Source organism: Calliphora vicina, chromosome 3 (assembly GCF_958450345.1).
Source record: "Calliphora vicina chromosome 3, idCalVici1.1, whole genome shotgun sequence".
In the NCBI taxonomy this organism is placed as follows: domain Eukaryota; kingdom Metazoa; phylum Arthropoda; class Insecta; order Diptera; family Calliphoridae; genus Calliphora; species Calliphora vicina.
Window position 1 is genome coordinate 19,098,927 of NC_088782.1, and position 25,943 is coordinate 19,124,869.

Below are 25,943 nucleotides of genomic sequence, written 5' to 3' on the forward strand. Positions count from 1 at the left end.
TAATGCTTTTGTTAAGACATATTCATTTGCCAAATCGATTGAAAATAATGTAAACAAAATATGGAAAAAATGAGAATATAAAACTAAATTCCGAAAATGGAGTTAATCGATTTGTCAACTGAAGCATTCATATAATGGGTACTCACGCAATGTAATTATTAATGCAATCGCACCGGTCAAAGCTAATATTGTTTTAATACGCTTTATCCTTTTTCTACGTCTAATCATATGCGCCGCAGTCTGAAATTCTTGCGCATTTCTTACCAAATTCTCGGAAATTTCATTTAAATCAGTTAAATTATGTTCACGTTCCAATGCTCTGCCAACATTGTCGAATAAGATTTCAATCAATTCATCAACTTGCTCCTGGGTCTGTTCTATTAAAATATTTGTTGGATTTCTGCAGGGGAATTACATTGTTGTATTTAACCATTTTTAAATAAAAGAACACTTACTCCTCGGGGATTTTTTCATAATTACTCATGTTTTACTTTGTATACAATTAAATGTTTAAATAAATTTACAAAGCGTACGCTAAATTTGTATGTTGCAATTGCTTAACATTTCTTTCAACTAAATTAAATTGTGTGCAATATTTATGAATGAACTATTTTAATGCATATCTAAAAGCTTTCTCTGACGGTGTGTGCTTAAATCAAACAAACTCAATTTGAGAGAAAGAGATTGCTGGCAAAAGCTGTTGCCAATTATCTCGATCATTTTATTTGGCTTGGATAACGATTAATATAAAATCAATTTGAAAGAAAAGAGAATCGAAAAACTGCATTCGAGTGCTTTTAAAGCAGTGGGGTCGATAAAAAAAATTACATTATACATATCTGAATCTTGTAAATTACTGTTCCGATTGCAAAATGATGTATGAAGGAATAGAAGTAGTAGAAGAGGACGTAATCTTTTAAAAAATGAGTGAATACCATAATTTTGAACGGTACAAGTTTTTCTTTACTTCTTTAATTTGAGCAAAAAAGTGCCGCTGAAGTACACCGATTGCTCACGAACGCTTATGTTGATGTGTTCCATCGGTTTCAACGAGCAATTGATGGTTTGTTCGATTCAGAAGTGGTGATTTTTACAAAGACCGGCAGCCAAAAAAGTTTCAAGACCAAGAATTGGAGACATTAGTCCATGAAGATTGTTGTCAATCTCAACAAGAGCTTGCAAAAGCATTAGGAGCTACTCAAGCAGCAATTTCGAAACGTTTGCGAGCAGCAGGATTCATACAAAAGCAGGGAAATTGCGTACCATACGAATTGAAGCCGAGAGACATTGAAAGACGATTTTTCATGTGCGAAATAATGCTTGAACGCTATAAAAGAAATACTATTTGTTTCAATCGTTGTAGAACGCTCTCTCTGAGATACGCTTCACTTCAGAACAGAGTATCCGAAATTTGCTTTTCGCGCGGAATCCATATGTTGCCAGAAACATGGGAAAAGGTTATAGCTAACAATGGCCAATACTTTGAATAAATTTATATTGTAAAAATGTTTCAAAGTAAAAGCAAAATCCTCATTTTTATGTCATGCACCTAATAGTATTTCTGGTATTGATTAAGAACAATCTATTAAAATTTCAACAATTATTACGAAAATTTCTGTATGAGCTTTCAAATCCAAAAAATAGTAAAAGAATATTCAAAATCCAAAATTGAATATCTTTTAAACTACAAAAGATAACTTAGTAAAATAAGCAAGCATTTATTTGCCTTCCCACTTGCTTTATAACAAAGTTTCATTCATATTTGTTCGAAGTAAAAGTGATAAAAATGTTCCCTAACCAGAGATGGTTGATTTTGACACTCTGTATTTCACAAATTTAATTTTCTTAAAGATTCACCCCTATCGCAAATCAATATTACACATGAAATATGTTCCCTTTTTCCATTTTTTTCGTTCATAAACTTTGTTCACGTGAAAAAATTTCCCATGTTGTGAAATTTTTAGATGGAATTTTGTAAACAATAAACAACTGTTACGAACAAAATCAACTATTGTGAATGAGAAGTTTAGGGGAATATCACGATAGCATTTTTCCCTTCGAGGGTAATGGATATTTCATTGGAACATAAATTTCACATGTTTTTCACGATAGGAGTGATTATGTCCTCCTCTAGGATTCATTCATTCCGCATTTGGACCCGTAATTTAGAAGATTTAGAGCTACTACCACTTATTTTTGATCGTTAAAAACTAAATTTGGATGCTACCTCTGCTACGTCCAAGAATAAGTAAAAACTCATTTATTTTTCTTTTTTCAAACATTTTATTATTTTTTTTGCAGATTTTCTTCACAATTTTTATTATTTTTTTTCTTTTCTTTTCTTGTTTTTTTTATTTTTTTAAATTTTCTCTTTTGTTTTTATAATTAAATATAAGTCTTACTTTCAAGTACAATAATTATAATTAATTAATAATAATTTAAAATTTCTAAAAAAAAAAGAATATGATGAGAAAGAAACCTATAATAATAAGAATAAAGAAGGGGGAGGGGACAAAGGGAGCACAAAAGGATTAAAGATAGTTACAAATACAATTAGGACAAAGTAATGATTAAAAAAATTAAAATACAAAAAATTACAAGAGGAAGAACACAAATAGTAACAGCAGGAGTAAGAGGAAAAACATGAACATTTTTTGTAACAAATAATAAAAAATATTAAATGAAAATGTGGATTTAAAAATGTAAAGTTTAAGCAACAGTAGCACAACTGATTTCTTTGTTTGTTTGTTTTTTTTTTTTATTTATTGATTTATTTATTTATTACACAATTTTGATTTTCCAAAAAACAATACGACAATATACAATTTTGAGTGTGTTTCACTTAGGTGGTGGGTGCTATTATTTGTTTGGTTTTATTTTCCATTTACCTTTAATTGGTTTCAATAAAACTAAAGAAATTTATTTAATGATCATTAAACTAAATATGTAATTGTATGACAAAATCTTAAACAAAAGTAAAAAAATATAGATAGATAGTAAATTAGCAATTTGCAACAACAATTATAGGATAACATTGTTTTTTAGTTTCTTTTTTTTTTGTTAATTTATGAATTAAACAAAATATTTAGTTTTTTTATCGAGTAAAAAAAAATTAGAAAACGCTTTTTGCTTAGACACGAGCCTTTTTTAAATGATATTTTTTTTCTTTTGTTTTTTAATGCATAAACAAATATAAACTAAATTATAAATATAAATGTAGTTGTTTTTTATCAGGATTTTTGTTACGTTACTTAATAATGATGATGATGATGATGATGACTGACATTAACTTGATCTGATAAATAAATTTCTTTAAGCCTTAATTTGTAAATAAGAATTTATGTTTTGTAAAAATATGTATGTAAGTAGGTTATGTTTCTTTTGTTTTCAAAATAGTGGGCTAGTTTTAAAAGTTTTTCCTTTTGTTTTCTTTTAAAATCAGTTGTCTTTCTTTTTTTGTTAATTAATTTTGTTTTTTTTGCAGTTTTTTTTTTGTTTAATTTGTTATAAAAATAGATACCAAAGTTTAGTGCTAACAATGTTTTAATTTATGTTTTTTAACTGGTTGTTTTCTAAAACTGTTGCCTGGTTCCTTTTTGTTCAATAATATTTTATGCGGAAAGTTCTTTTACAATTTTCTTGAATTCGCTGTTTCATTTAAGAATTTTCGCTTTTCCTCTTTTTTTAATTAATTTATTTTTTTTTTGTACAAATATAGATTTTTCGATTTTTATAACAATATTTTTTTTTTATCGTAAAAGAATTTTTTTTCAGTTTTTTATATATTTTTTTTAAAGAGATTACTATTTTTTTGTGTTTTTTTTCTTTCTTAATTTTTGTTTTATATATAATTGTTTTAATTAATTTCGTTTCGTGTGTGATTTTCTTCTTCAAATCTTGCCTTTTCTTTGAAATGAACAAACTTGTCATGCTTGATACACAATTCACTTATGGGGATTTGTTTTTTTTTTTAAATAAAACTTTTTTACCTTAATTAATTATTTTGTTTGTTTGTTATCCTTTTGTTTTCTAAATAATTTGGATTTTTGTTTCAGAATGGTAACATTTTCGTTGGGGAAGGGTAATTGTTGTAGTTGTTCTTGATGTGTAGAAAAGTAGGAGAGAGAGAAGTGATTAAAATGATAGTCTAGGGAAGAAAATAAACAAAGAAAATCAATTTGGTTTTATTTAAATATTAAGCATAGTATTTTGTTTTAACAATTTACTGTCAATATTTGTAAAACTATTGTAAAATAATGTTCAAACTACAATTTGTAAAAACTGTTTTTGAAACCATAATAAAATAAAGATCATTCTGAAGAGGTTTTTTTTTGTTTAAATAAATTACTTTTGTTTAAATCTAAAATATGTATACAATATTATAATAATAATAATTATAAAGTTTACCTATTATTATGTGGCAGCATTGGCCATCAATTCGGAAAATGCTTTTTCCAGGCAATTCTTGAGCTCAACATAAGTAACAATAAGAACCGATTGCTCATCGCGAGACATTAGTTGAACCTGAAAGTAGAGGAAATTATTTAATATTTGAAATTTGGTTAAAGCAAACACAACAATCCCCTAATTTCTGGACGTATTTGCCTGAAAACCTCTACATGAATTTGATTCAAGCTTGCTTCATATCTTCAATTAATTATTAAATACTAACCCCCATTAACACGAAGCCTGGTTATGGCCTAACTAATAGTTATACTGTCGGTTAAAAATATTTTTGTATGAAAACTGTCAGTTTAACTGTTAGTTAATACATAACCAGACTTCGTGTTACTGGGGGTAAGTAACAAAATATATTGGGCGTATGGCTTAAAAATGCGGGATTTTTCTAAAATTAACTGTTATTTTTGAACATTTGTATTGCGCGCCAAAAAATTACTCATCTTTTGAGGCCAATAACAAATCGAGTCAATTGCGGATACTCTGTTCTTAAGTGAAGCGTATTGCAGAGAGAGCGTTCTGCATCGATCGAAACAAATAGAAGTCGGACACTTCAAACGAATCAGTTGTGTTCAGTACAGTTTCCCTGTGATGGTTCGGTAATTTTTCAGCAGCTCATAATAGATAAGACCCTTTTGCTCCATACAGAGAATTACCTTAGCGTCATGGATATTTGGCTTTGGTGTCGATTTGGCTGGTTGGCCGGGCTTCACATACGATCTCTTACGTTTCGGGTTAACGTAATGGATTAATTTTTCATCGCAAGTAATGATTCTTAGACTGAGTGTGACTCAGTCTACTGAGTGTGAATCCGAGCAAAACTCAACTTGTATTATTCTCAACAAAATACAAGATTCCTATCTTTGTCCTACCTCGATTAACCTTTATTGAACTGACATTCTCGGATATCGCAATATATTTGCATATAATTCTGGACAAGAAACTGTCTTGGAAACTCAACACTTTAACTGAATCATTTAATAAATTGTATTAAGGTATATTGTAATGAATTTGAATTAAAGAAAATTGGATTCAAATTATATTAAATCTATTAAGAGTGAATTCAATACGTTTACAGTACTAAAAAGAATTAAGCCGGACTTAATTCGTAATGAAACGTGATTATTTTGTGTAATTTTTTTGTTAGAGTTTATTTCTACACCATTTCGAATTGTATTTCAGAAATTTCTAATTATATTTCAGAAAATTCCAATTGAATTTCAGAAATTTTAAATTATATTTCAGAATTTTCTAATTCATTTTCAGAATATTCCAATTATATTTCAGAATTTTCAATTTAAATATCAAATTTCTAAACTACACCATTTCCAATTGTATTTCAGAAATTTCCAATTATATATATTTCAGAATTTTCTAATTCAATTTCAGAATATTCCATTTATATTTCAGAAATTTCTAATTGTATTTCAGAAATTTCCAATTGTATTTCAGAAATTTCCAATTGTATTTCAAAATTTTCCAATTGTATTTCAAAATTTTCGAAATGTATTTCAGAAATTTTCATTTGTATTTCAGAAAATTGTAATAGCAATACCAATTGAAATTTTTGAAATAAAATAGAAATTTCTGAAAAACAATTGGAAAATTCTGAAATACAATTAGAAACTTTTTAAGTAAAAATTAAAAATTCTGAAATACAAATGGAAATTTCTGAAATACAATTGGAAATTTCTGAAATACAATTAGAAATTTCTGAAATATAAATGGAATATTCTGAAATTGAATTAGAAAATTCTGAAATATATATAATTGGAAATTTCTGAAATTCAATTGGAAATTTCTGAAATACAATTGGAAATGGTGTAGTTTCCGATCTATGTGTATTTATCTATGGTTAATATTTCGTTTTACTTACTCTTTCTAATGAGCCAGCATCTAATTTATTTAAACATTGTACAATATGTGCGTGATCCAACCATGGTCGACCATCCTCAGTGACGGAATGAAATAAATAATCACGGAATAATTTTAACATGTATCTATCACCTATTTCAGACCAAGTACAATCCAAATTGAAGCTAAAATGTATAAAAAAACAATGTTATAATTTATTTTATATTTAAAAACTCAAATGTTACTGATACCAGCTAATTAAGGGCCTTATTCAGAAACACGAACAGATTTTTTTCTTCAAATAATTTAAATGGAAATTGTTTTCTATAGGTGTTTCTGCATTAAGGGGTTAATATTTAAAAACTACTTACTCTGGCCTCTCGTTAATACAATTCAATTTCACCAATATTCTATAGAGACGTCCATTTTCCATTTCCTTAGCAAGTTCATCTTCTTGCATATCACATTGTGCTTGCAAGGCATCCAATTGTGTATAAAAGCGTGCACCAATCATTGGCATCAAATCAGTCACCGAACGTCTTTGTGTCGTTGTAAATAAGTAACTGCAAATGGATAAAAAGAAAAAATAAAAAAAAATTTACTTAGGAAATTGAAGATGTAATGAATTTATAAAATTTAAACGTTTTCACATATTTTGGTGATCTGTAAAGCGAATCCACAGGATTAGTTCTTTAACTTTCGAGTAAACAAAACTACTTCAATATACATTGGCATCTATTGGTATTAAGAACTAAATTTTCATAAAAATGTAACTTATAACTTGATTTCTAAGTAAATATTTGGAGAACATTTTAATATAGGTTTTAAAATTTACAAAATCACTTTAAAAAGCAACATCTATTAGATTAAATACTCGTACCTACATTCAATTAAACTTACACAATAAAATTTCTCAAATCGGAGGAGTAATGACGTGAGACCATTTCAATGCTTGATTGTACATTATCACGCTGTACCGACTGTAAACATCTGCAAGCCAATGCTAATACTAAACGACCCAAAGCAGTTAAATCCTCCTAATAAAAGCAAACAATTAATAACAAAATCGTTAAAATGTATATAAAAAACATTACCTGCTGGTGCATGCTGACAACAGCTAAAGGATTTGTAGCATTTGGATCAAACTGTGCGATATCACTTGTGCCACAAAAACTAAAACGTACTCGTTTACCAGTCACAATTATTTTTGTTGGATCTAAAACTCTGTTGAGATAATATAAAACATGATATTATTTACACCTTTTTTGAAGGAAATAAGGATTTTATATTAACTTACCTGCAGGCTAAGCCAGCTTGATGAATTGCACGTAAACCAGCTGTTAATTGCATAATTATTGACCAAATTGTTGCCTCTGATAATAGAGGACCATTGCTTGAACGTTGTAAATTGCTCTTATGACTAAAAAGTAAATTTAAAAATTGAAAAGAAATACAAAATAATTTGGTTAAACAGTGAAAGAACTAATATATTTTTAATTACAATGAAAAAATACTCGCTAAGCGAGTAAGTACAGATTTGTAACACAGTTGCTAAAATACATAAAATAAACCTAAACCATTTTGCGTTTTTTTATTTTCTGGCAGTAAAATTTTGAATGTAAGAAAATTTTTCAAAGTTTGAAGGAGATTTTTTGTAATAACTCAAATTCAGTTTTACTAAGTGCCTAAAGAACGTATGGGTAAGAAAATATGGAAAACGTGATATAAAAAGAAACGTTACTGAGTGACTAACTGATTCAACATCGCCCAGCCTAAATGCCAAATAGTAGAAACATAAAATTGGGACTTTGTGTTCCCCTCTCCTATGTAGATTCACTAAGGTATTTTTGGAAATTCTAAGGCTTAAGCTACGTTTCCTCATACACCGCAATCGGCACCGAAAACGAAATTCCATACATTTGCACCGAAAAAAAGTTCGTTTCAGAAATCGGCAACGAAAATTGGGAATGAAACGGCACCGATCAGTAACGAAAAACCTGTAATTTGAATAAAAACAATAAATTTTCTTTATTGGAAGAGGAAAAAATAATACATTTTGTCAAAAATGATAAAATTCTATTTAATGTGCGACATTCAAAATTAAAAAACTGAAACGAAAACAATTCAAAAACGAGACTGTGACGAACACCAACGTTTTCAGTTTCAGTTTTCGTTATCGGCGCCGATTACGGCGTATGCGAAAACCCAGATTTAGGGGGTAAAATCGATTGATTCTGTAACATTTTTTTGTATTTATTTTCAACAACCTAGCCTATAGGCCATAACCGGTTATAAATTTATACTTAATAATAGTTTACATAAAAAAATATAAATATAATTGGTCAATTCACAAGGTCTCTTATCATGTCATAATGTCCTAATATTTCACAATGGTTTTTATTGTTTTTCAAGTAAAAAGTGTCCTAAAATAATAGTACTCTGTATTAGGGATGCCAATCCCGATCCCGAAAATACCGGGATTTTTCGGGATCGGGATTTCCCGGATTAATAAATCCCGGAATATTGTGCGCAGCCAGATTTTTTCATTTGAATCAGGGAGCAGCACGTCTACCTTGCATTGATAGACTTTTACACAATTTACACTTTTACGAAATTTATGTTCAAGTTATTTTCTGAAGGGGACTAGGGGCAAATGTATCCCGATTTCCGCAATACTTTACAGTATAATTTCAGAGTACTTACAACTTATTTTGTGCAAAATTTTATAAGGATATTTAGGACTGCTCAAACAGTACTCCGGGGGACAATTGTATGGAGGTAGGGAAAATCATGGACCATTTTATTTTAATTCAATGCATTAGTTTTTGATTTGTTATATTTTTACTTAAATATATTAATGAAATTAATAGTTTTTATTCTTGAATTTTATGTTTTGACGTTTAACTAAAATCCCGAAAAATCCCGGGATTTACATTTCTAAAATCTCGAATCCCGGGATTTGTAAAACCCAGTCCCGTTTGGCATCCCTACTCTGTATGCTATGTTTATTGTGTTATCGTAACCAACCAGTAGAGACCTTCGCCGAATGCCTAAGTATCGGTTGAGCCGAGCTGCCGAGTCGAGATATATTAAGACATTATGACAATATAACTAATAAGAGATCTTGCGAATTGATCAAATATTTATTCGAAATTATCAATGCAATTTTGATAAAACTTTAAACATTGGTTCCTGCAATCATACAAAATTTAACTAACAGGATGGTGTTTGGATCTCGAATCCAATCCAAATCAATCTGTCATACCAAAAACAAATTTTTAGTATAAAAAAATTAAAAAATCTCAAATCGTTAATTACTTTGTAAATACTGCGATTTTAGGAAAAATAAACTCAATCTGTTATCACTCATATTTTATACCAAAAATCAGTATAAAAAAATCAAATATTTTTTTAAATTTATTTTATTTATTTATTATTTTCAATAACCTAGCCTATTAGCCATAATCGGTCATATTTTATAGACAAATCTTGATAATCAGTTTGGTACTTTTTTAAAATATGAATTAAGGTTTAAATGGTTTAAAATTTTTCCTAAAATATAGTTCATTGAAATCGCTAATTTGTTAACCACAATAAATCCAATCCAGAAAACTTAGTTTTACTTATATCCTTGGATGTGTTGGGTGTTTTTTACATTTAGAAGATTCGAAGTAATCACCCCTATCGGTAATAACATGTGAAATTTATGTTCCAATGAAATATCCATTTCCCTCGAAGGGAAAATTGCTATCGTGATATTCCCATGAACTTTTCATTCACAATAGTTGATTTTGTTCGTAACAGCTGTTTAGTGTTACCTAAAAATTTCACAACATGGAAAATTTTTTTATGTGAAATATTGATTCGCGATAAGGGTGAATAACTTTCCATCCATTCATTAACTTTTGCTATGCAATTGATGAACTGACTAACTCACCAGAATTTAGACAGAATTTCTTCAACAAAATTTTCAAATCAGTTTTCGTTGGTCTAATGTTAGCTAAGATTTTTAATACTTGATTAATTAGAAACGTGGGATTATTTTTTAATAAACAATCTAATAGTTTTTATTTTAATACCGCGTTTACATATTTCCATATTTGTTTACCCAAACGTTACACAAATACGTATTTCATTACACTATGGTTGTAACATACCTGAAGGGGCGTGCCTCGCCCTGGAATGGATCATTATAGCCATTGCTATCTGGCGTTGGTGTAAAATATTTCGTTAATAATGTATGTGAGTTTGGATGATAGTCGTAAACTAATACTAATGCTGTTTAAATGAAAATACAATCAATTATTTTTTAAATATTTTATGAAATGAATTTAATTTTGCAAACTTACAATTATCACCAAATGCTTTTGTTGTGAAGACTTCACGTAATTGTACCACATTTGAATGTTGCAATTTTTTCCACATTTCCACGACTGACATACATTTTGTCGATTGCAAACGGAAACCTTAAGAAAAAAGCGAAAGAATATATAAATATTTGGTTAAAAGTGAGTGATTTTTGGTAAATTCAAAGTAGGCGACCATTAAAACTTGAAAACTTTACCGCCATATTCATAAACCGGTTTTAATTTTATCAAAGGTTCATAAAACAAAATTGCCATGCAAAATTTGATAAATTTAAAAATAGTTTATGAATAAGGCCTATAAACTATAGATAAATACACATAGATGGGAAACTGACCTCTCAAAGACCTAACTCAGTTGTCAAAAGCGTAAGTGGCGGGAATGTATAAGTAAAAAAACTATGTGAAAGCAAAAACAACATTCGTATGTGTGATTATTTTGAGTAATTTTTTTGATTGAGTGTATTTCTCTATGCTTTAAACATCATTACCTTAATATATGTAGATACGCCCTAACTAGGGTTTTTAATTTCCCGACCTTTTTTGATTCCCGGGAATCGGGAAATTTTTTTCTACATTTCCGGGTACCCGGCTATTCCCGAAATATATAATGATACTGTAAATTAGGAATATTATAGCCAAATTTCATAGAAAAACTTAGTGTTATAATAATTAAATATCAGAGCTTCGAATTAATTAATAAAATTTGAGCTTAATTCACTAAAATCTTAATCCGTAATTAAAGAATGTCAGCCTTTCATTCCATAAATCATATTTAATTTTTTAGATTCATTCCAAAGCCTTTGTTTAAACTGAATTAATTTTAAAGTTAATTAATAACAGAATTTATTCAAACTTTGAATGATTAAATTTTTGTTAAATCAAATCATTTACAAAATTAATTGAAAAAATTGTCTTAAGTTTTTGTACTAGATTTGAATTAAAGAAAAATTTAATCATTTAATAAATTTTTTAAGCTATTTTGTTATGGATTTTAAAAATCGGGTAGTGAAAAATTTGCAAAATTCCCGGGAAATTTGTACCGGGAATTCCCGGGATAAAAACTCAAGCCCTAACTCTTGTTTTTTTTTGTAAGCTCAGATTTTCGTTTATTTCGATAAAAATGGTTATGTCTTTGACAGGGGAGTTTCCGATCTATGTGTATTTATCTATGGCTTTATAAGCGTATGTATCGAAAAATATTTGTCCTCGTCATAAAATTGTTATCAACTTAATGATATCTGCTATTTATTTTGTATAAATTCAGCTGTTTTCTTTTAATAATAAAAAAAAAATTAAAAACTCACCATGTAACCTTCTCAGACAATATTTGATACCAGTTGAACTATGTGTTGCTTTGTAGGTGGAAGAGGGCAGCGTTAACTTGGCGTGCAACGGTTGAACGGGCAACGCTTCCAGCGGATATAACGTATGATAATTATCAATTTCCATGGGTAGGGCATGTTGTGCTGCTTCGCTGGCATCTAACATTAAATTCGAGATCACATTGCGCGACAATATTTCGGCTCGCATTTCGTCGGGTAGAAAGAATGCCGATTCCAATTGTGTTTTCGGTTGCATTGTTATAACGTTGGAGGCAGGACCGGGATACACATGACCCGTATACATGAGCGATGGCTGGACGGGCGTTAAGGGCGGCATGCCAACGCCCACAACCGGCGGCCCGCCATGATGGGCGGACGTTGGATCCACAACGCCGCTGGGCACGCCGACGGTGTTGCTATTCTGGCTGGTCGTATGATTGGCAGTTGGATAAAAATATATAGTACCGCCAACATTTTCCTAAATGAACAAAAGAAAAAAATTAAATAACGATTTGAAATATTTTGGGGGGGGGGAGAATGGTATTTCTGCTAACCTGATGAACATTGGCTGGTAATGTGGTGGGTATGGGGGATGCGTGCGGTGTCATGCGTGGCGGTGATTTTTCCCCTATACTAGAGGGTGATTCGTTGCGCAGCAAACTATTGCGTCCACCTTTCAATGGTGTCGTTGTCATGCCTACGTATCCTTGTTGGGCACTCGGTTGACCGATTTGTTTTGTGCCACCGTTGACGAGGCTGTGTTTTTGCTGCTGTTGTAATTGTTTTTGTTGTGCCACGGCAGCGGCTGTTGCTTTTTGTAGACCCAACATAGAGGGTGTACCATTTACCGATTTAGCTGCTGTACTTGTGGGCGTTATACCATTAACGTTACTACCGGCCGCTACACCATTTAACATTGGAGTATGATATGGCGAATAGAAGTTGGGCGATGAATTGATACGTGTTGGAATGAATTCGGGCGATTGTGGTGTTACCTATATGGATTAAATAAATCGTTTTATTAATATAATTTAATTAATGAAAGTGCCCGTTTTTATAAAATGATTCTTTTTTGTTTGCAAAACTTTAGAATCGAATTGATTTAAAATTTTATAAAAACAAGCAGTTAATATTTTAAAAAAGCTTTACATATTTGAAAAATAAAATAGCTAAACAAATAATTTAAGTTGCTCTAATTCGGAAATTCTGTGATTTAGACTATTTCTACATATTTCACTACATACACACACACATTTTAGCCAACTTTTACAACACATTTAGTTTATATTCGTGTTTAAATTTTGATACAAAATTTGTATTTAACTTAAACTATTTCAATATTTACACACTACAAAGTTATTTGATAAGCTAGCTAGCTGCCTTTACATTATCTGAGGTTTACAACTGAGACGTATTTAATGAGTGCTTCTGCTATTTAAGAGCAGTTTACAGCTGCAGATTCGAGGCGAATCTGATAAATACTGTGATTTTTGAAATCAACATGATTTTGTAAAATTCAACTCAGATTAGAAAACAGATAGTGTAAAGTTAGCTTTATTATTTCTATATTTTAGTAAATTGTTTTACTAAATGTTCTAGTTTGTATTTTTTGGTTTACCTGAGACTTAATCGACAAAGGTGAGTCCATGTTTAGCAAAGTAAAGCCAGCATTTATACCGTAAGTAGGTGTTGCAACATTGTGTCGATTCTTTAAAAAATATTGTTGGTTGATGTGTTTTGTGTGTTTTTTTTTTATAAAATAAAATAATACAAGATAAATTGTATTAAAAATTACAATAGATTTAATATAAACTTGAAAGTTTTCTAATTTTAAGTATTTGTGTGGTTTTAATGAAAAATTAATTAAATTCTTTTAATAATAAATTATTGTTTATTATTTAAAAATTGCTTTCATTTCTATACGTGTGTCTATGTTGAATAGTTTTATAAATTCTTATTTTATAATTGTAATATGTAATTAAAAAAAAAAAAACTACTTTGACCTGCATTATTTACTAGATAATATAAACAAATAGAACTTTTACAAATATTTAAAAGAGAAAGTAACAGAAATTCAATAGAATTACTGTTGTAAACTATTCTCAAGCTTTTAATTTAAAATGCAAAGGGCTTTCAAATACATATTTAGAAATATTCTCAAGCATCTAATCAAAAATTCAAAGGTTTGAATAATTCAAAGCTGTATAAGGGGCGAAACGAAAAATTTCTATCAAAACAATTAATTTTTGAGCTTCTGAATACGAAGTATACAAAATACGAAGTATCACTCGCACGTTGCGTGCGGTTCAGAAGTGGTGATTTTGACACGGAAGATAATGATCTCCCAGGCCAGCCAAAAAAGTTTGGCCAATACCAAGAATTGAAAGCATTACTCCAAGAGCTTGCAAAATCATTGGAAGCTACTCAAGCAGCAATTTCAAAACGTTTGCGAGCAGCAGGATTCATCCAAAAGCAGGGAATTGAAGCCGAAAGACCTTGAAAGAGCTTGCATGTCGGAAATGATTTTTGAATGCTATAAAAGAAAATCATGTTTGCACCGAATCATTAATTGCGACAAAAATGGATCCATTAAGATAACCCGAAGCGTAAGAGATCGTATGTAAAGCCCGTCCATCCAGCCGACTCGATACCAAAATCAAAAATCCATGGCGCAAAGGTTATGCTCTGTATTTGGTGGGAGCAAGAGGGTCTTATCTATTATGAGCTGTTGAAATCTGACCAGACCATCACAGGGAACCTGTATCGAACGCAACTAATTCGTTTGAATCGAACATTTTCTGAAAAATGTCGCCCGACGTAATATTCCATCATGACAACGCTCCGCCACATGTTACAATACCTGTTAAAACGTATTTAGAATGAAGTGGTTGGACAGTTTTGTCTCACCCGCTTTATAGTCCAGATCCTGCCCTTCCCAGAACGTTTCATTATGGAACAGAGTATCCAATATTGGTTTGATTCGATCTTGGCCTCAAAACATGAGCAGTTCTTTTGGCTCGGAATCCATATGTTAGAAAGATGGGAGAGGGTCATAGCTAACAATGGCCAATACTTTGAATAAAATTATATCGCACAAATGTTTCAAAATAAAAATTAAAAATTTTTAAAAATCCCGCGTCTTACATCCATTACATAAAGTTTTATCTTTGGACTTCGATAAAGGATTATAAAATTTTAAGCAACTTCAAATTTTGTACCGGTTTTAACCTATTCGGAAAAACAAATTTCAAATATTGGAATGATTCGGTACCATAATATTTAAAAAGTTCATTTCAATATGTGCCCATAGTTTTATAAATTGTAATAATTAAGAAAATCTAATTTGACCTGCATTATTTACTAAAGAATTAATAAAATATACAACAATATAAATATTTAGAAGAGAAAGTAAAAGCAATTCAATTGAATTACTTTTTAAAATATTCTCAAGCTTCTTATTATAAATACAAAGGGTTAAACGATTCACAGAACTTTGACATACACATGTATGTCTCAGGCATAGAGAATTATACATAGAGACGACACTCCGATTTGTCAAACATAAATACAACAAATCATATTTTTCATACAACAACAAAATACATTGACTAACATGTATATTGTTGTTGCAAGAGATAGGTTTTTGACAACAGACTTATGTTTTTGACAATTACGTCTCGTCTCTATTTACCCTATGTTCTCAGGCTTCTTTCTAATTACAAATTCAAAAATTTGAATAAGTCGCAGCCGTATATAAATATTTATGGCCGTATTCATAAACAATTTTTAAATTCAAACATTTTAAAATCAAATTTTGTATTTAAGTTTTGCTTTAAAACATTGTTTAAATTTAAATGTTTTATGAATACGGAGGTTAGAATATAATAAATGTAACATAAATTCATTTGAATTACTTTTTGATATACTCTCAAGCTTCTAATCATAAATTCAAAAGTCTGAATGATTGGCAAATCTTTTACTAATTAAAAGAGAATGTAACAACAGATTACAAACAGAACTTTGAAAAATTTTAAGAAATGAAAATAACAGAAATTCATTTTAAGCTTCTAATTATAAATTCATAGGTTTGAATGATTAGCAGCCGTATACATACAAATAGAACTTTTACAAAAAACCAGATGTTTATTAAAGCGAGTTATTATTGGAGAAATGTTCTTAAAATTATCGAGAATTTTTTTAAAAATATAGATGTTTACAATTCCAGATAATTTATCGAAAGAAATTAAATAGAATTTTGAAAATAACTAATCTTTGTGGCAGTAAACAATCTCTATTGTTATTGCTAATTATTCATTATTGATATCGTTTTCGAACATATCTGTAGCCCACAAACTGGGCGACAGGTGTAGAATTTTTGAATATTAACTTATTCATTATGACTAGGGGGCGGATTTTCATGCATTTATTATTGGAAAATATGCGCCTAAAATATGCTTCAAAAAAATCAAAATATGACCTAAAAATTTAAAAAATATGCACTTATATTTTTGTGCAGAAACATAAAATAATTAAGTATGGAATTCGAAATGTCCAAAAAAATACACAACACTGTTGCCAGCAGTTAGAACTCTTTAAATTATACCAGGAATTAAACAATTAAAGTTCTAAAACTTGTAATATCTTGGTATGAATACTTGTTTAAAGCCATAATCTTTAGAGCTTCTCTATTTTGATCGTGCTGTAAAGTAGCATCCAACCTTAATTTTTATCTCGTAATAACCAAGCAATTAAGCAATTAGTAAATGTATCCCTTATAGAGGGAAATAATATCTGATCACTTGGCTGACTCCAATTTATATATTTTGGGTCATTTGACGTGCTATTTGTAATGCAGAGAGAAGTCAATTGGTTACTTTATACATCCCATGGAATCTAGCATAAAGACAATTATCACTTAAGTGTCTCTATGTAATCTATAGTGTCTCTAAGTTTTCCAAAATCACTAGTTTACGACAGTCTCGTAGAAATGACTGTCAGGAGCGGTAACTGTGTATGTGAATCTTTCGATAACGAAATCTCTTATAAATCGAATTTGCAATTAAAACAAATATGAATGTTTTTCGATACATTTAATGAATTTTTGATACTTAAAAAACTAAACTTTTTTGAAGAAAAATGTTTTGAAATGATAATTTTCAATTACTGTTAAGCAATGAAGAACTTAATGCCAGTTTCTCGATGTCGAAAGAAGTTAGTTAGTAAATGTTGTCTACTGCTATTTCTATAATAAATTCGACAAAAAATATTGTTGTCGAAACAATGTATTGCCCATTAATGACAAAAAAATATATTTTTATTAAAAATTGGCATAATATGCATATAAATATGCATTTTGAAGTAAAATATAACAAAATATGCATTATCAATAAAATATGCAAAAATATGCACTAATAAATCGATGCCATTTTGCAGCAAAATGTGCGATTCGGATAGATAATTGGTCTACATTGTATTTGCACGTTCTAGAAAAAACATGCATTTGCATATATATCCGCCCCCTAATTAAGACCAATTTAAAGGTAAACCAGCTCTTTAGAATTTGACCTGTTTAGTGGTAGACTGATATCAGAGTTTCCAATTAATTAATTCAATTTAATCATATTTCACTAAAATATTGATTCAGAATTAAAAGATAAGAGTGTTCCGCCATCAATATGTGACAATAAAAAAATTGTCTCATGGACCAATCCTCACAAAAGTTGGTCGGATGATTTAGCTTCATATGAAACATTTTTATGTCCAATTCAAGTAATTTTCTGGGAGGGGACTTGTATGGGGACTAGAAACAAATGTTGCCCGATTTTCGTCATACATTACAGGTTAATTTCAGAGTACTTAGAACTAATTTGTGCAAAATTTTATCAGAATTGTCGCATAATCGACATATTTATGACAGCTCAAACAGTATTATGGGTGGATACTGCCCATTTTCAATACAAAACAAACCTTGGGCCTTTTCGGAAATGCATCACTGCTCTGCATTTGATGCGCATCTGTGATTAGTTTGCGATGCTGATGCAAATCAGCTGATGCTGATGCGCAGACAATGCATCAGCCATTTTTGACATGCTTGTTTGATGGTGTTTTGCGCATCATCTGTTTCACTGTTGGTTTTTAGAACTCAAGACATTTGCAGTGTTGCATTTTAGAACGTACTGCTCATCAGATGCAGCGCAGTGATGCATTTCCGAAAAGGCCCCTTATCAACAGCTCTTTTCGTTTGGGCCGTATCGTGTTTTCAACAGACAGACAGGCGGACGGACATAGCTAGATCGATTATTTCTTTAATAGAATTGTTAAGAGATACAATTGCAATTTGGAAATTTGAATAAGGAATAAATTATTTTGAACCTATGATTACGATTTGTTGCTGCTGATAGTTCATAGGGGTAACGGTAGCTTAGCCGTAACGCTTTCGATTCGTTTAGCTAATGTGTTTTCGAATCAAAATAGAATTTACCACTACTTTTTTGTTTTGAATATCAAAATAAAAAATTCGCTGCCGGCAAAAAATTGATAATTTAAATATGCATAAACAATTTCTTGTAATTCAACTAACAAAGTATTTATTCAATACTGTTTCAGTTCATATTTTAGTAGTTGGTCCGCAGCCACATTAATGCCGCCGTTATACATTTTTATAACATTGATCGGCACTGAAAACGATTGAAATTAATATAACAGAGTTTGAATTAATATAAGGCTATATAAAGACCTACGATTGCAGTTAAAAAAGACTGTGTAAATAACTAAGACTGAAGCTAGTAAAAGCCTGTTCGATAGGGTGTGGCATGGTGCGCTCTTCTCGAAACTTATTGCTTTTGGTGTCGGTAACGACTTCTCTCGATTTATATCGAGCTTTCTTAGAGATCGCACTATACGAGTTGTTGTAGATGAGATCTCATCAAATGAGTTCAAGATTAATTCAGGGGTACCGCAAGGCACCGTTCTTTCTCCTACTTTATTCCTTATTTTTCTAAATGACCTTCTAAGTCAAACTTCCTATCTATTCTTTTGCAGATGACAGAAACATCTGCCATTCATATTCATTCAACTATAGGCCAAGCCTTTCGGAGATTGGGGCAATGAGGCAAAACATGAACCAAGATCTTGTGACAATCTCTGAATGGGGTTATGCGAACAGAGTTGATTTTAATGCACGTAAGACTCAATGTTGTATGTAAACACACAAACGCATGACAGATCATGTTGCTTCAACTGTTTCTATGGGTGGTGTAAATATTAAGGAATCAGAAGCTCTCGATGTTCTAGGCATGAGAATTCAGTGTGATGTTCGTATAAAAACCTCCGATTGAGACTAATACAATTCGACTGTTAAACAATTAAATTTGTCCTGCGGCTTAAGTAGTTGGACCGCAGTCAGGTTAATGACGCCGTTAAAAGTTTACGCCGTTGATCGGTACAAGTGGGTAATTTTGTTCAAAAAGGCCGAAAATTAACAAAGAAGTTTTCAAAATTGTATGGGAAAACCATAATTCAAGCCGAGAATGGCGCCAAAATGACATTTTTGAAACAAAAATAGTTCTTGTGAAAGACATATTAGAATTTCCATGAAATAATCATAAGGTACTAATTGAAATTTCAAAATTTAATTGGTGCCTCAGCTTGGACGACAGGTTTGTCATGTGTATAAGTACACTGCTCATACATAATGAATATACATATTCATAGCACTTATACATACAACATATCCATTTAAATATCTGTGTATTTATTATTAATATTAAAAAAAAATAAAAAAAATAAACTGTAAATAACCTGTTGAACAAATAATTTAAATACAAGAACAAAATAAATACAATTTACATACAAACAAACGAACGAACTCTCACTCGTACATAATAATAAATACTACATCTGTAGAAGAGAATAATATACAATAAATTCATTCGTTTATACAATATTTTTAAGATTTTATAATTATAAAATGAAATAATAAAAAAAAAAATAAATAAATTAATACATAACAACAAAATATGTATGTCAAGATTGCTGTTATAAACACAGGTCGTTAAAAATTAATCCACTTTTGTGTAAAACAAAAGTAATGTTAACAATGTAAAGATGTTTGTTTAATAATTTGTTAAACCAATATTTTTATAGTAAAGTTCTGGTACTTTTTATAATAGCGGTAAATTTAATTAAAAAAGTATTGAAATTTAATATTTTAAAAAAAATGGATTAAATTGTTATAGCGATTGCTCGGCGACAACGATAATTTCGGTTCAACTGATGTTATTTGTGGCTTTATATATATATGTAGTTAATGCCCTTCATCTTGTGTGGCAAGGTTATATATAAGTTTGTCATTTCGTTTGTAATTTGACAAAACTAATTTATATATATTTTGGATTCTTATAAGTAGGTGAGTCTCTCTGTTACTTTACAAAAAAAAAAAAGATTCGTAATAGCAACCGAATATAAATACCTTATATAATACTGTATAAGGACCTACGATTGAAGCTAATATAAGACAGTATAAAGACCTGTATAAGACTGTATAAGGACCTACGATTGAAGCTAATATAAGACTGTATAAAGACTGTATAAGGACATACGATTGAAGCTAATATAAGACTGTATAAGGACCTACGATTGAAGCTGACATAAGACTGTATAAAGAACTGTATAAGACTTTAGAAAGACCGACTATTGAAGCTAATATAAGACTGTATAAGGAGCTACGATTGAAGTTAATATAAGAGTGTATAAGGATCTACGATTGAAGCTAATATAAGACTGTATAAGGACCTACGATTGAAGCTAATATAAGACTGTATAAAGACCTGTAAAAGACTGTATAAGGACCTACGATTGAAGCTGACATAAGACTGTATAAAGAACTGTATAAGACTTTAGAAAGACCGACGATTGAAGCTAATATAAGACTGTATATGCACCTACGATTGAAGCTAACTTTACAAAAAAAAAGATTCGTAATAGCAACCGAATATAAAGACCTAATATAAGACTGTATAAAGTCCTACGATTGAAGCTAATATAAGACTGTATAAAGACCTGTATAAGACTGTATAAGGACCTACGATTTAAGTTAATATAAGACTGTATAAAGACCTGTATTAGACTGTATAAGGACCTACGATTGAAGCTGACATAAGACTGTATAAAGAACTGTATAAGAACTATAAAGACCTACGATTGAACCTAATATAAGACTGTATAAAGACCTGTATAAGGACCTACAATTGAAGCTGACATAAGACTGTATAAAGAACTGAATAATACTTTAGAAAGACCGACGATTGAAGCTAATATAAGACTGTATAAAGACCTGTATAAGACTTTATAAGGACCTACGATTGAAGCTAATATAAGACTGTATAAAGACCTACGATTGAAGCTGACATAAGACTGTATAAATAACTGTATAAGACTGTATAAGGACCTACGATTGAAGCTAATATAAGACTGTATAAAGACCTACGATAGAAGCTAATAAAATACTGTAAAGACATACAATTCAATTTAAAATAGAACTGCATAAACCCCTACGATTTAAGCTAAAAAACTCGGAACCTCTAAATTAGTTACTATTATCAGTAATTCAAATTCAACGAATTTAATAATGCTATTAAATTTGAAAAATAAGTTAAATTTTTAACTAAAATTCATTTCAAAACTTACCATATATGTTGCGAGTTTACTTTCAGAAGGTATGCCATTTGATGGGGAATAAAAAATTGGATCCATAGCAGCCGTATCTAAAAATGGTTATAGATAAAAAATAAAATAGAATTAAATAAAATATTAAATATGGTTTAAATTAAAAAAAATGTATATGTAAATATTCTTGCTACGTAATTAAACATCAAAAGAATTTAAAATTTCCTAATACATCAAAAAGACAAACCGTCATTTCATTTCTAAAACAAAAAAAAAAGCTTTTTAAGTGCAGAAAAACCTCATTATGAACTGTGAAAAGTGAAATTTTTTTTTTCGTTGGCAATTACACGTACGGTTGAAATAATTCTCATTTTTATTTTTATTATACGCTAATTGTGTATTTAGAAAGCAATCTTTGGCTTTTAAGCAAAAACAAATATATAAAAATAAAATAAAACTAAATCAAATTGCAATATTAATAATAACATTAAAATATTCCCATAGAACTTTTGCTTTTGTTTGTTTGAATAAACAAATTCTCATAAACTTTAAAATTGTTTTGTGGTTTTGAAATTATTTTTGTTTATTATTGTTTAATTTTTCATTTCAAACACACATTGCATTAAATTTTATTTATTTATTTGTTTAGAGTTGAGAATTATTAACGCATGGTTTTTGCTGCTTCATGTGATAATTAAATTGAATGAAAAATATTTTGTTAGTTGAAGGTAAAAATTTCTTAATTTATAATTTTAATATTGCAAAATCAAATAAGTGATATATATCTCACATTTCAACAGAAAATTACTTCCACAGAAGCGAAAAAATATACAAAATTTAGAAAGATTTTGAAGCTAAAATAAGACTATAAAGACTTACAATTGAAGCTAATATAGGACTGTATAAAGACCTACAATTGAAGCTAAAATAAGACTGTATAAATACGTAGAATTGAAGCTAAAATAAGACTGTATAAACCCCTACAATTGAAGATAAAATAAGACTGTATAAACCCCTACAATTGAAGTAAAAATAAGTCTGTATAAAGATCTACAATTGAAGCTAAAATAAGACTGTATAATGACCTACAATTGAAGATAAAATAAGACTGTATAAATACCTAAAATTGAAGTTAAAATAAGACGATGTAAAGACCTACAATTGAAGCTAAAATAAGACTGTATAACCCACTACAATTGAAGCTAAAATAAGACTGTATAAAGACCTACAATTGAAGCTAAAATCAGACTGTATAAACCCCTACAATTGAAGCTAAAACAAGACCGAATAACCCACTACAATTGAAGCTAAAATAAGACTGTATAAATACCTACAATTCAAGCTAAAATAAGACTGTATAAATCCTACAATTCAAGCTAAAATAAGACTGTATAAAGACCTACAATTCAAGCTAAAATAAGACGATGTAAAGCTAAAATTAGACTGTTAACCCCCTACAATTGAAGCCAAAATAATACTGTATAAACCCCTACAATTGAAGCTAAAATAAGACTATATAAAGACCTACAATTCAAGCTAAAATAAGACGATATGAAGACCTATAATTCAAGCTAAAATAAGACGGTATAAAGACCTACAATTAAAGCTAAAATAAAACTGTATAAAGACCTATAATTCAAGCTCAAATAAGACGGTATAAAGACCTTCAATTGAAGCTAAAATAAGACTGTATAAATACCTATAATTGAAGTTAAAATAAGACGGATTAAAACCTACAATTCAATAAAATAATAGTGTTTAAAATAATACTGTTTAAATAATTAATATATTGACACAGAAGATTTTGAGCCACTTTTGAAGTGATTGAAATGTAGTGCTCGAAGAAGTACTTAAATTTCATTTAGCTTTCTGAAGTTTTCAACTCACTAGAGTTTTTATTTTAATCTATAAGAATAGTTTCACTTAATCAATTAATTACATTCAATTAAAATATCAATAAAATCTTATTTAGATTCTTCTTAGCATACACAGCAATTTGAGTGAAAGGGTACAATGACCCTCCTCTCTATACTCCTCTATATTTCCATTATTATTATTATTAATTATTTTTAATGTGTAACCAACCCCCTTCCCCCTCAAAAACTTGTCTAGAACATTAAGCGTAATCAACACTTTATTGTAACCACATAATTTTCTCATTATCTTTCTCTCTCTCTCGCCTCTTTCAATAATTGATACACTAGATTCTAAAAACTAGATCTATTTGCATTTAATAAATTCTGATACATACGCTTTCACAGCAATTAATCAGTCAGTAATTATTAATTTAATAGATAATTTTACATATGAAATTTAATAAATTAGAACAAATCTAAATTGATTTGTAACGTACTACGTAGTAACACGTGATACACACACACTCAACCATACTTATTTACAAGTATTAGGGAGGCAGACAAAAAACAAGCAAATACTTTGAAATGAAATCAACTGATAAGAATTATAGGTTAAATCGTATAAAAAATGATCATGTATACAATGCGTAGCGGGGAAAATGTTGAAGTTAAAGTTGAATAATCAAATTAATGTATTGTAATAAAATATTGTAAACGAAGTGGTTGATCACATTACCATTCCATTAAATTATTTATAAAGAATTTATTCATACTCTTATTCCTTAGTACTTCAAACGCATTGGATTCATTTTATTGAGAATTCATTCGTTATAGAATTAATTCCTTATTAAATCATTCAAGTTGCCCCAAATATTTTACACAATAGTTTGAGACAATTCATTGAATGAATCCGGCATGTTGTAGCAGGATTGTGCATATTTAAATAAATGAGATTTTAAATTAAGCAGTAAAAATTTACTCCTTATCTTGCATAGGGATCACCATTTAAATCCCCTGTGAAAACCACACATTTATATATACATTTTTATGATTATAAAAATTATTTTAATTTACATTTTTTTTTAAATTTAAAATATTTATTTTTTATTTAGTCATATTGCACATGTCTCATAAATATTTTGAAAATTTAACAAATAAAGATTTATTGTCGTTGGGTGTAGTTCAAATTGTATTGACATTAATACCGTGCTGCTGATGTAAATGAGGTTAAGTCACAATAAATTGACTTAATTTGTATGGAAATAATAACAATAATAATTTGTATTGAAAACCAAAATTACAATGCCTAAACATTTACATTGAACTATTAATGATTGCAGAGATTTAAAAGATTTCAATCTAATTTAAATGATGGGAAATTTAAAAGAATTTATATTTGAAAATAAATCTATCTATATATGTAATTAATATCTATCTAAAATGTTAAAATATACCATTTAAAAGGTATTTATTTACAGATGAGCACAATATATGTTTTATTCAAATCGGTTTAGTTTTTTTAAGAGTTATGAGCGTTCAAATTTGTTGCTAACATACAACTGTAAAATAATAGCAACAACAATTCGACCGTGATTATTTCTCAGCATTAAATAGGTAGAGTTGTAGGAAAAGCTTAAGGAGAAAAAACAGCTTAATTGACTTGTTTATTTCAAAAACCAATCAAGCAACAAAAATTCCAAAATTGAGTTATTGGGCGATTACTGTTTTGTAAAGTTAAATTTGCATTAAACGGCAAACAAAAATTAATATTGCCCCTTATTACGGTGTGACCAAGACGAGAAATCAATGTTTAGTGCAGAAAGAAGTCAAGAGACAGCGATTGACATTGTTTCATAAATGTTGTAAGTCTTAATAAATTTGAAAAAATAAATGAATTACAAGCTCTAAAACTCTACTCGGTTGGATATAAAGAGTTTTATGGGAATATTTTTCAATGGCCTACAACGGAAGCAGAATGTACTGCAGAACGAGTATATGATGGCGAATAGTTATTTCAGAACAAATATGTACATATAAATGTATTCGTCCATATAGTTTTTGTAAAGTAATAGCAACAACAACAATTATTATTATTTTATTTTATTAATTGAATCGTTTATTTCAATAACCAGTCAAGCAACAAAAATCCAAAATTGAATTATGGGTCTATTACTGTTTTGTAAAGGTAAATGCATCGTTTAATGCAAAAAAAATAAATATTGTCCCCCTATTATGGTTTGGCCAAGACGAGAAATCCGTGTTTAGTGCAGAAAGAAGTCAAGTGACAGCGCTTGATAAATGTTGAACATAGGTCTCAATAAATTTGAAAAAAAATAAAAGATTACAAGCTCTAAAACCCTACTTGGTTGGATATAAAAAGTTTTATGGGAACATTTTTCAATTAAACTTTTTAAATTTCA

General features: G+C 29.4%; 1 protein-coding gene across 11 annotated transcripts in view; it reads right to left on the reverse strand.

The window, feature by feature from the left end:
* Positions 1-3,957: 3,957 nt before the first annotated feature.
* The window catches only part of PAN3 (Poly(A) specific ribonuclease subunit PAN3), a 103,499-nt gene continuing 81,513 nt past the window's right edge, over positions 3,958-25,943 (reverse strand). For 6 of the 11 annotated variants that reach the window (XM_065502941.1, XM_065502940.1, XM_065502942.1 and 3 more), the window contains 12 exons: positions 21,689-21,765; positions 12,556-12,996; positions 11,984-12,479; positions 10,662-10,778; positions 10,470-10,590; positions 7,610-7,732; positions 7,407-7,536; positions 7,213-7,349; positions 6,684-6,875; positions 6,335-6,497; positions 4,408-4,524; positions 3,958-4,147 (listed from right to left, as the gene is read on the reverse strand). In XM_065502941.1, coding sequence (XP_065359013.1) covers positions 4,414-4,524; positions 6,335-6,497; positions 6,684-6,875; positions 7,213-7,349; positions 7,407-7,536; positions 7,610-7,732; positions 10,470-10,590; positions 10,662-10,778; positions 11,984-12,479; positions 12,556-12,996; positions 21,689-21,754 — 2,097 coding nt within the window. In that variant the 5' untranslated portion in view covers positions 21,755-21,765 and the 3' untranslated portion in view covers positions 3,958-4,147; positions 4,408-4,413. Of the gene's footprint in view, positions 4,148-4,407; positions 4,525-6,334; positions 6,498-6,683; positions 6,876-7,212; positions 7,350-7,406; positions 7,537-7,609; positions 7,733-10,469; positions 10,591-10,661; positions 10,779-11,983; positions 12,480-12,555; positions 12,997-13,619; positions 13,710-21,688; positions 21,766-25,943 lie in introns of all 11 variants that reach the window. The other 5 variants (XM_065502936.1, XM_065502935.1, XM_065502937.1 and 2 more) reach the window with 1 other exon arrangement.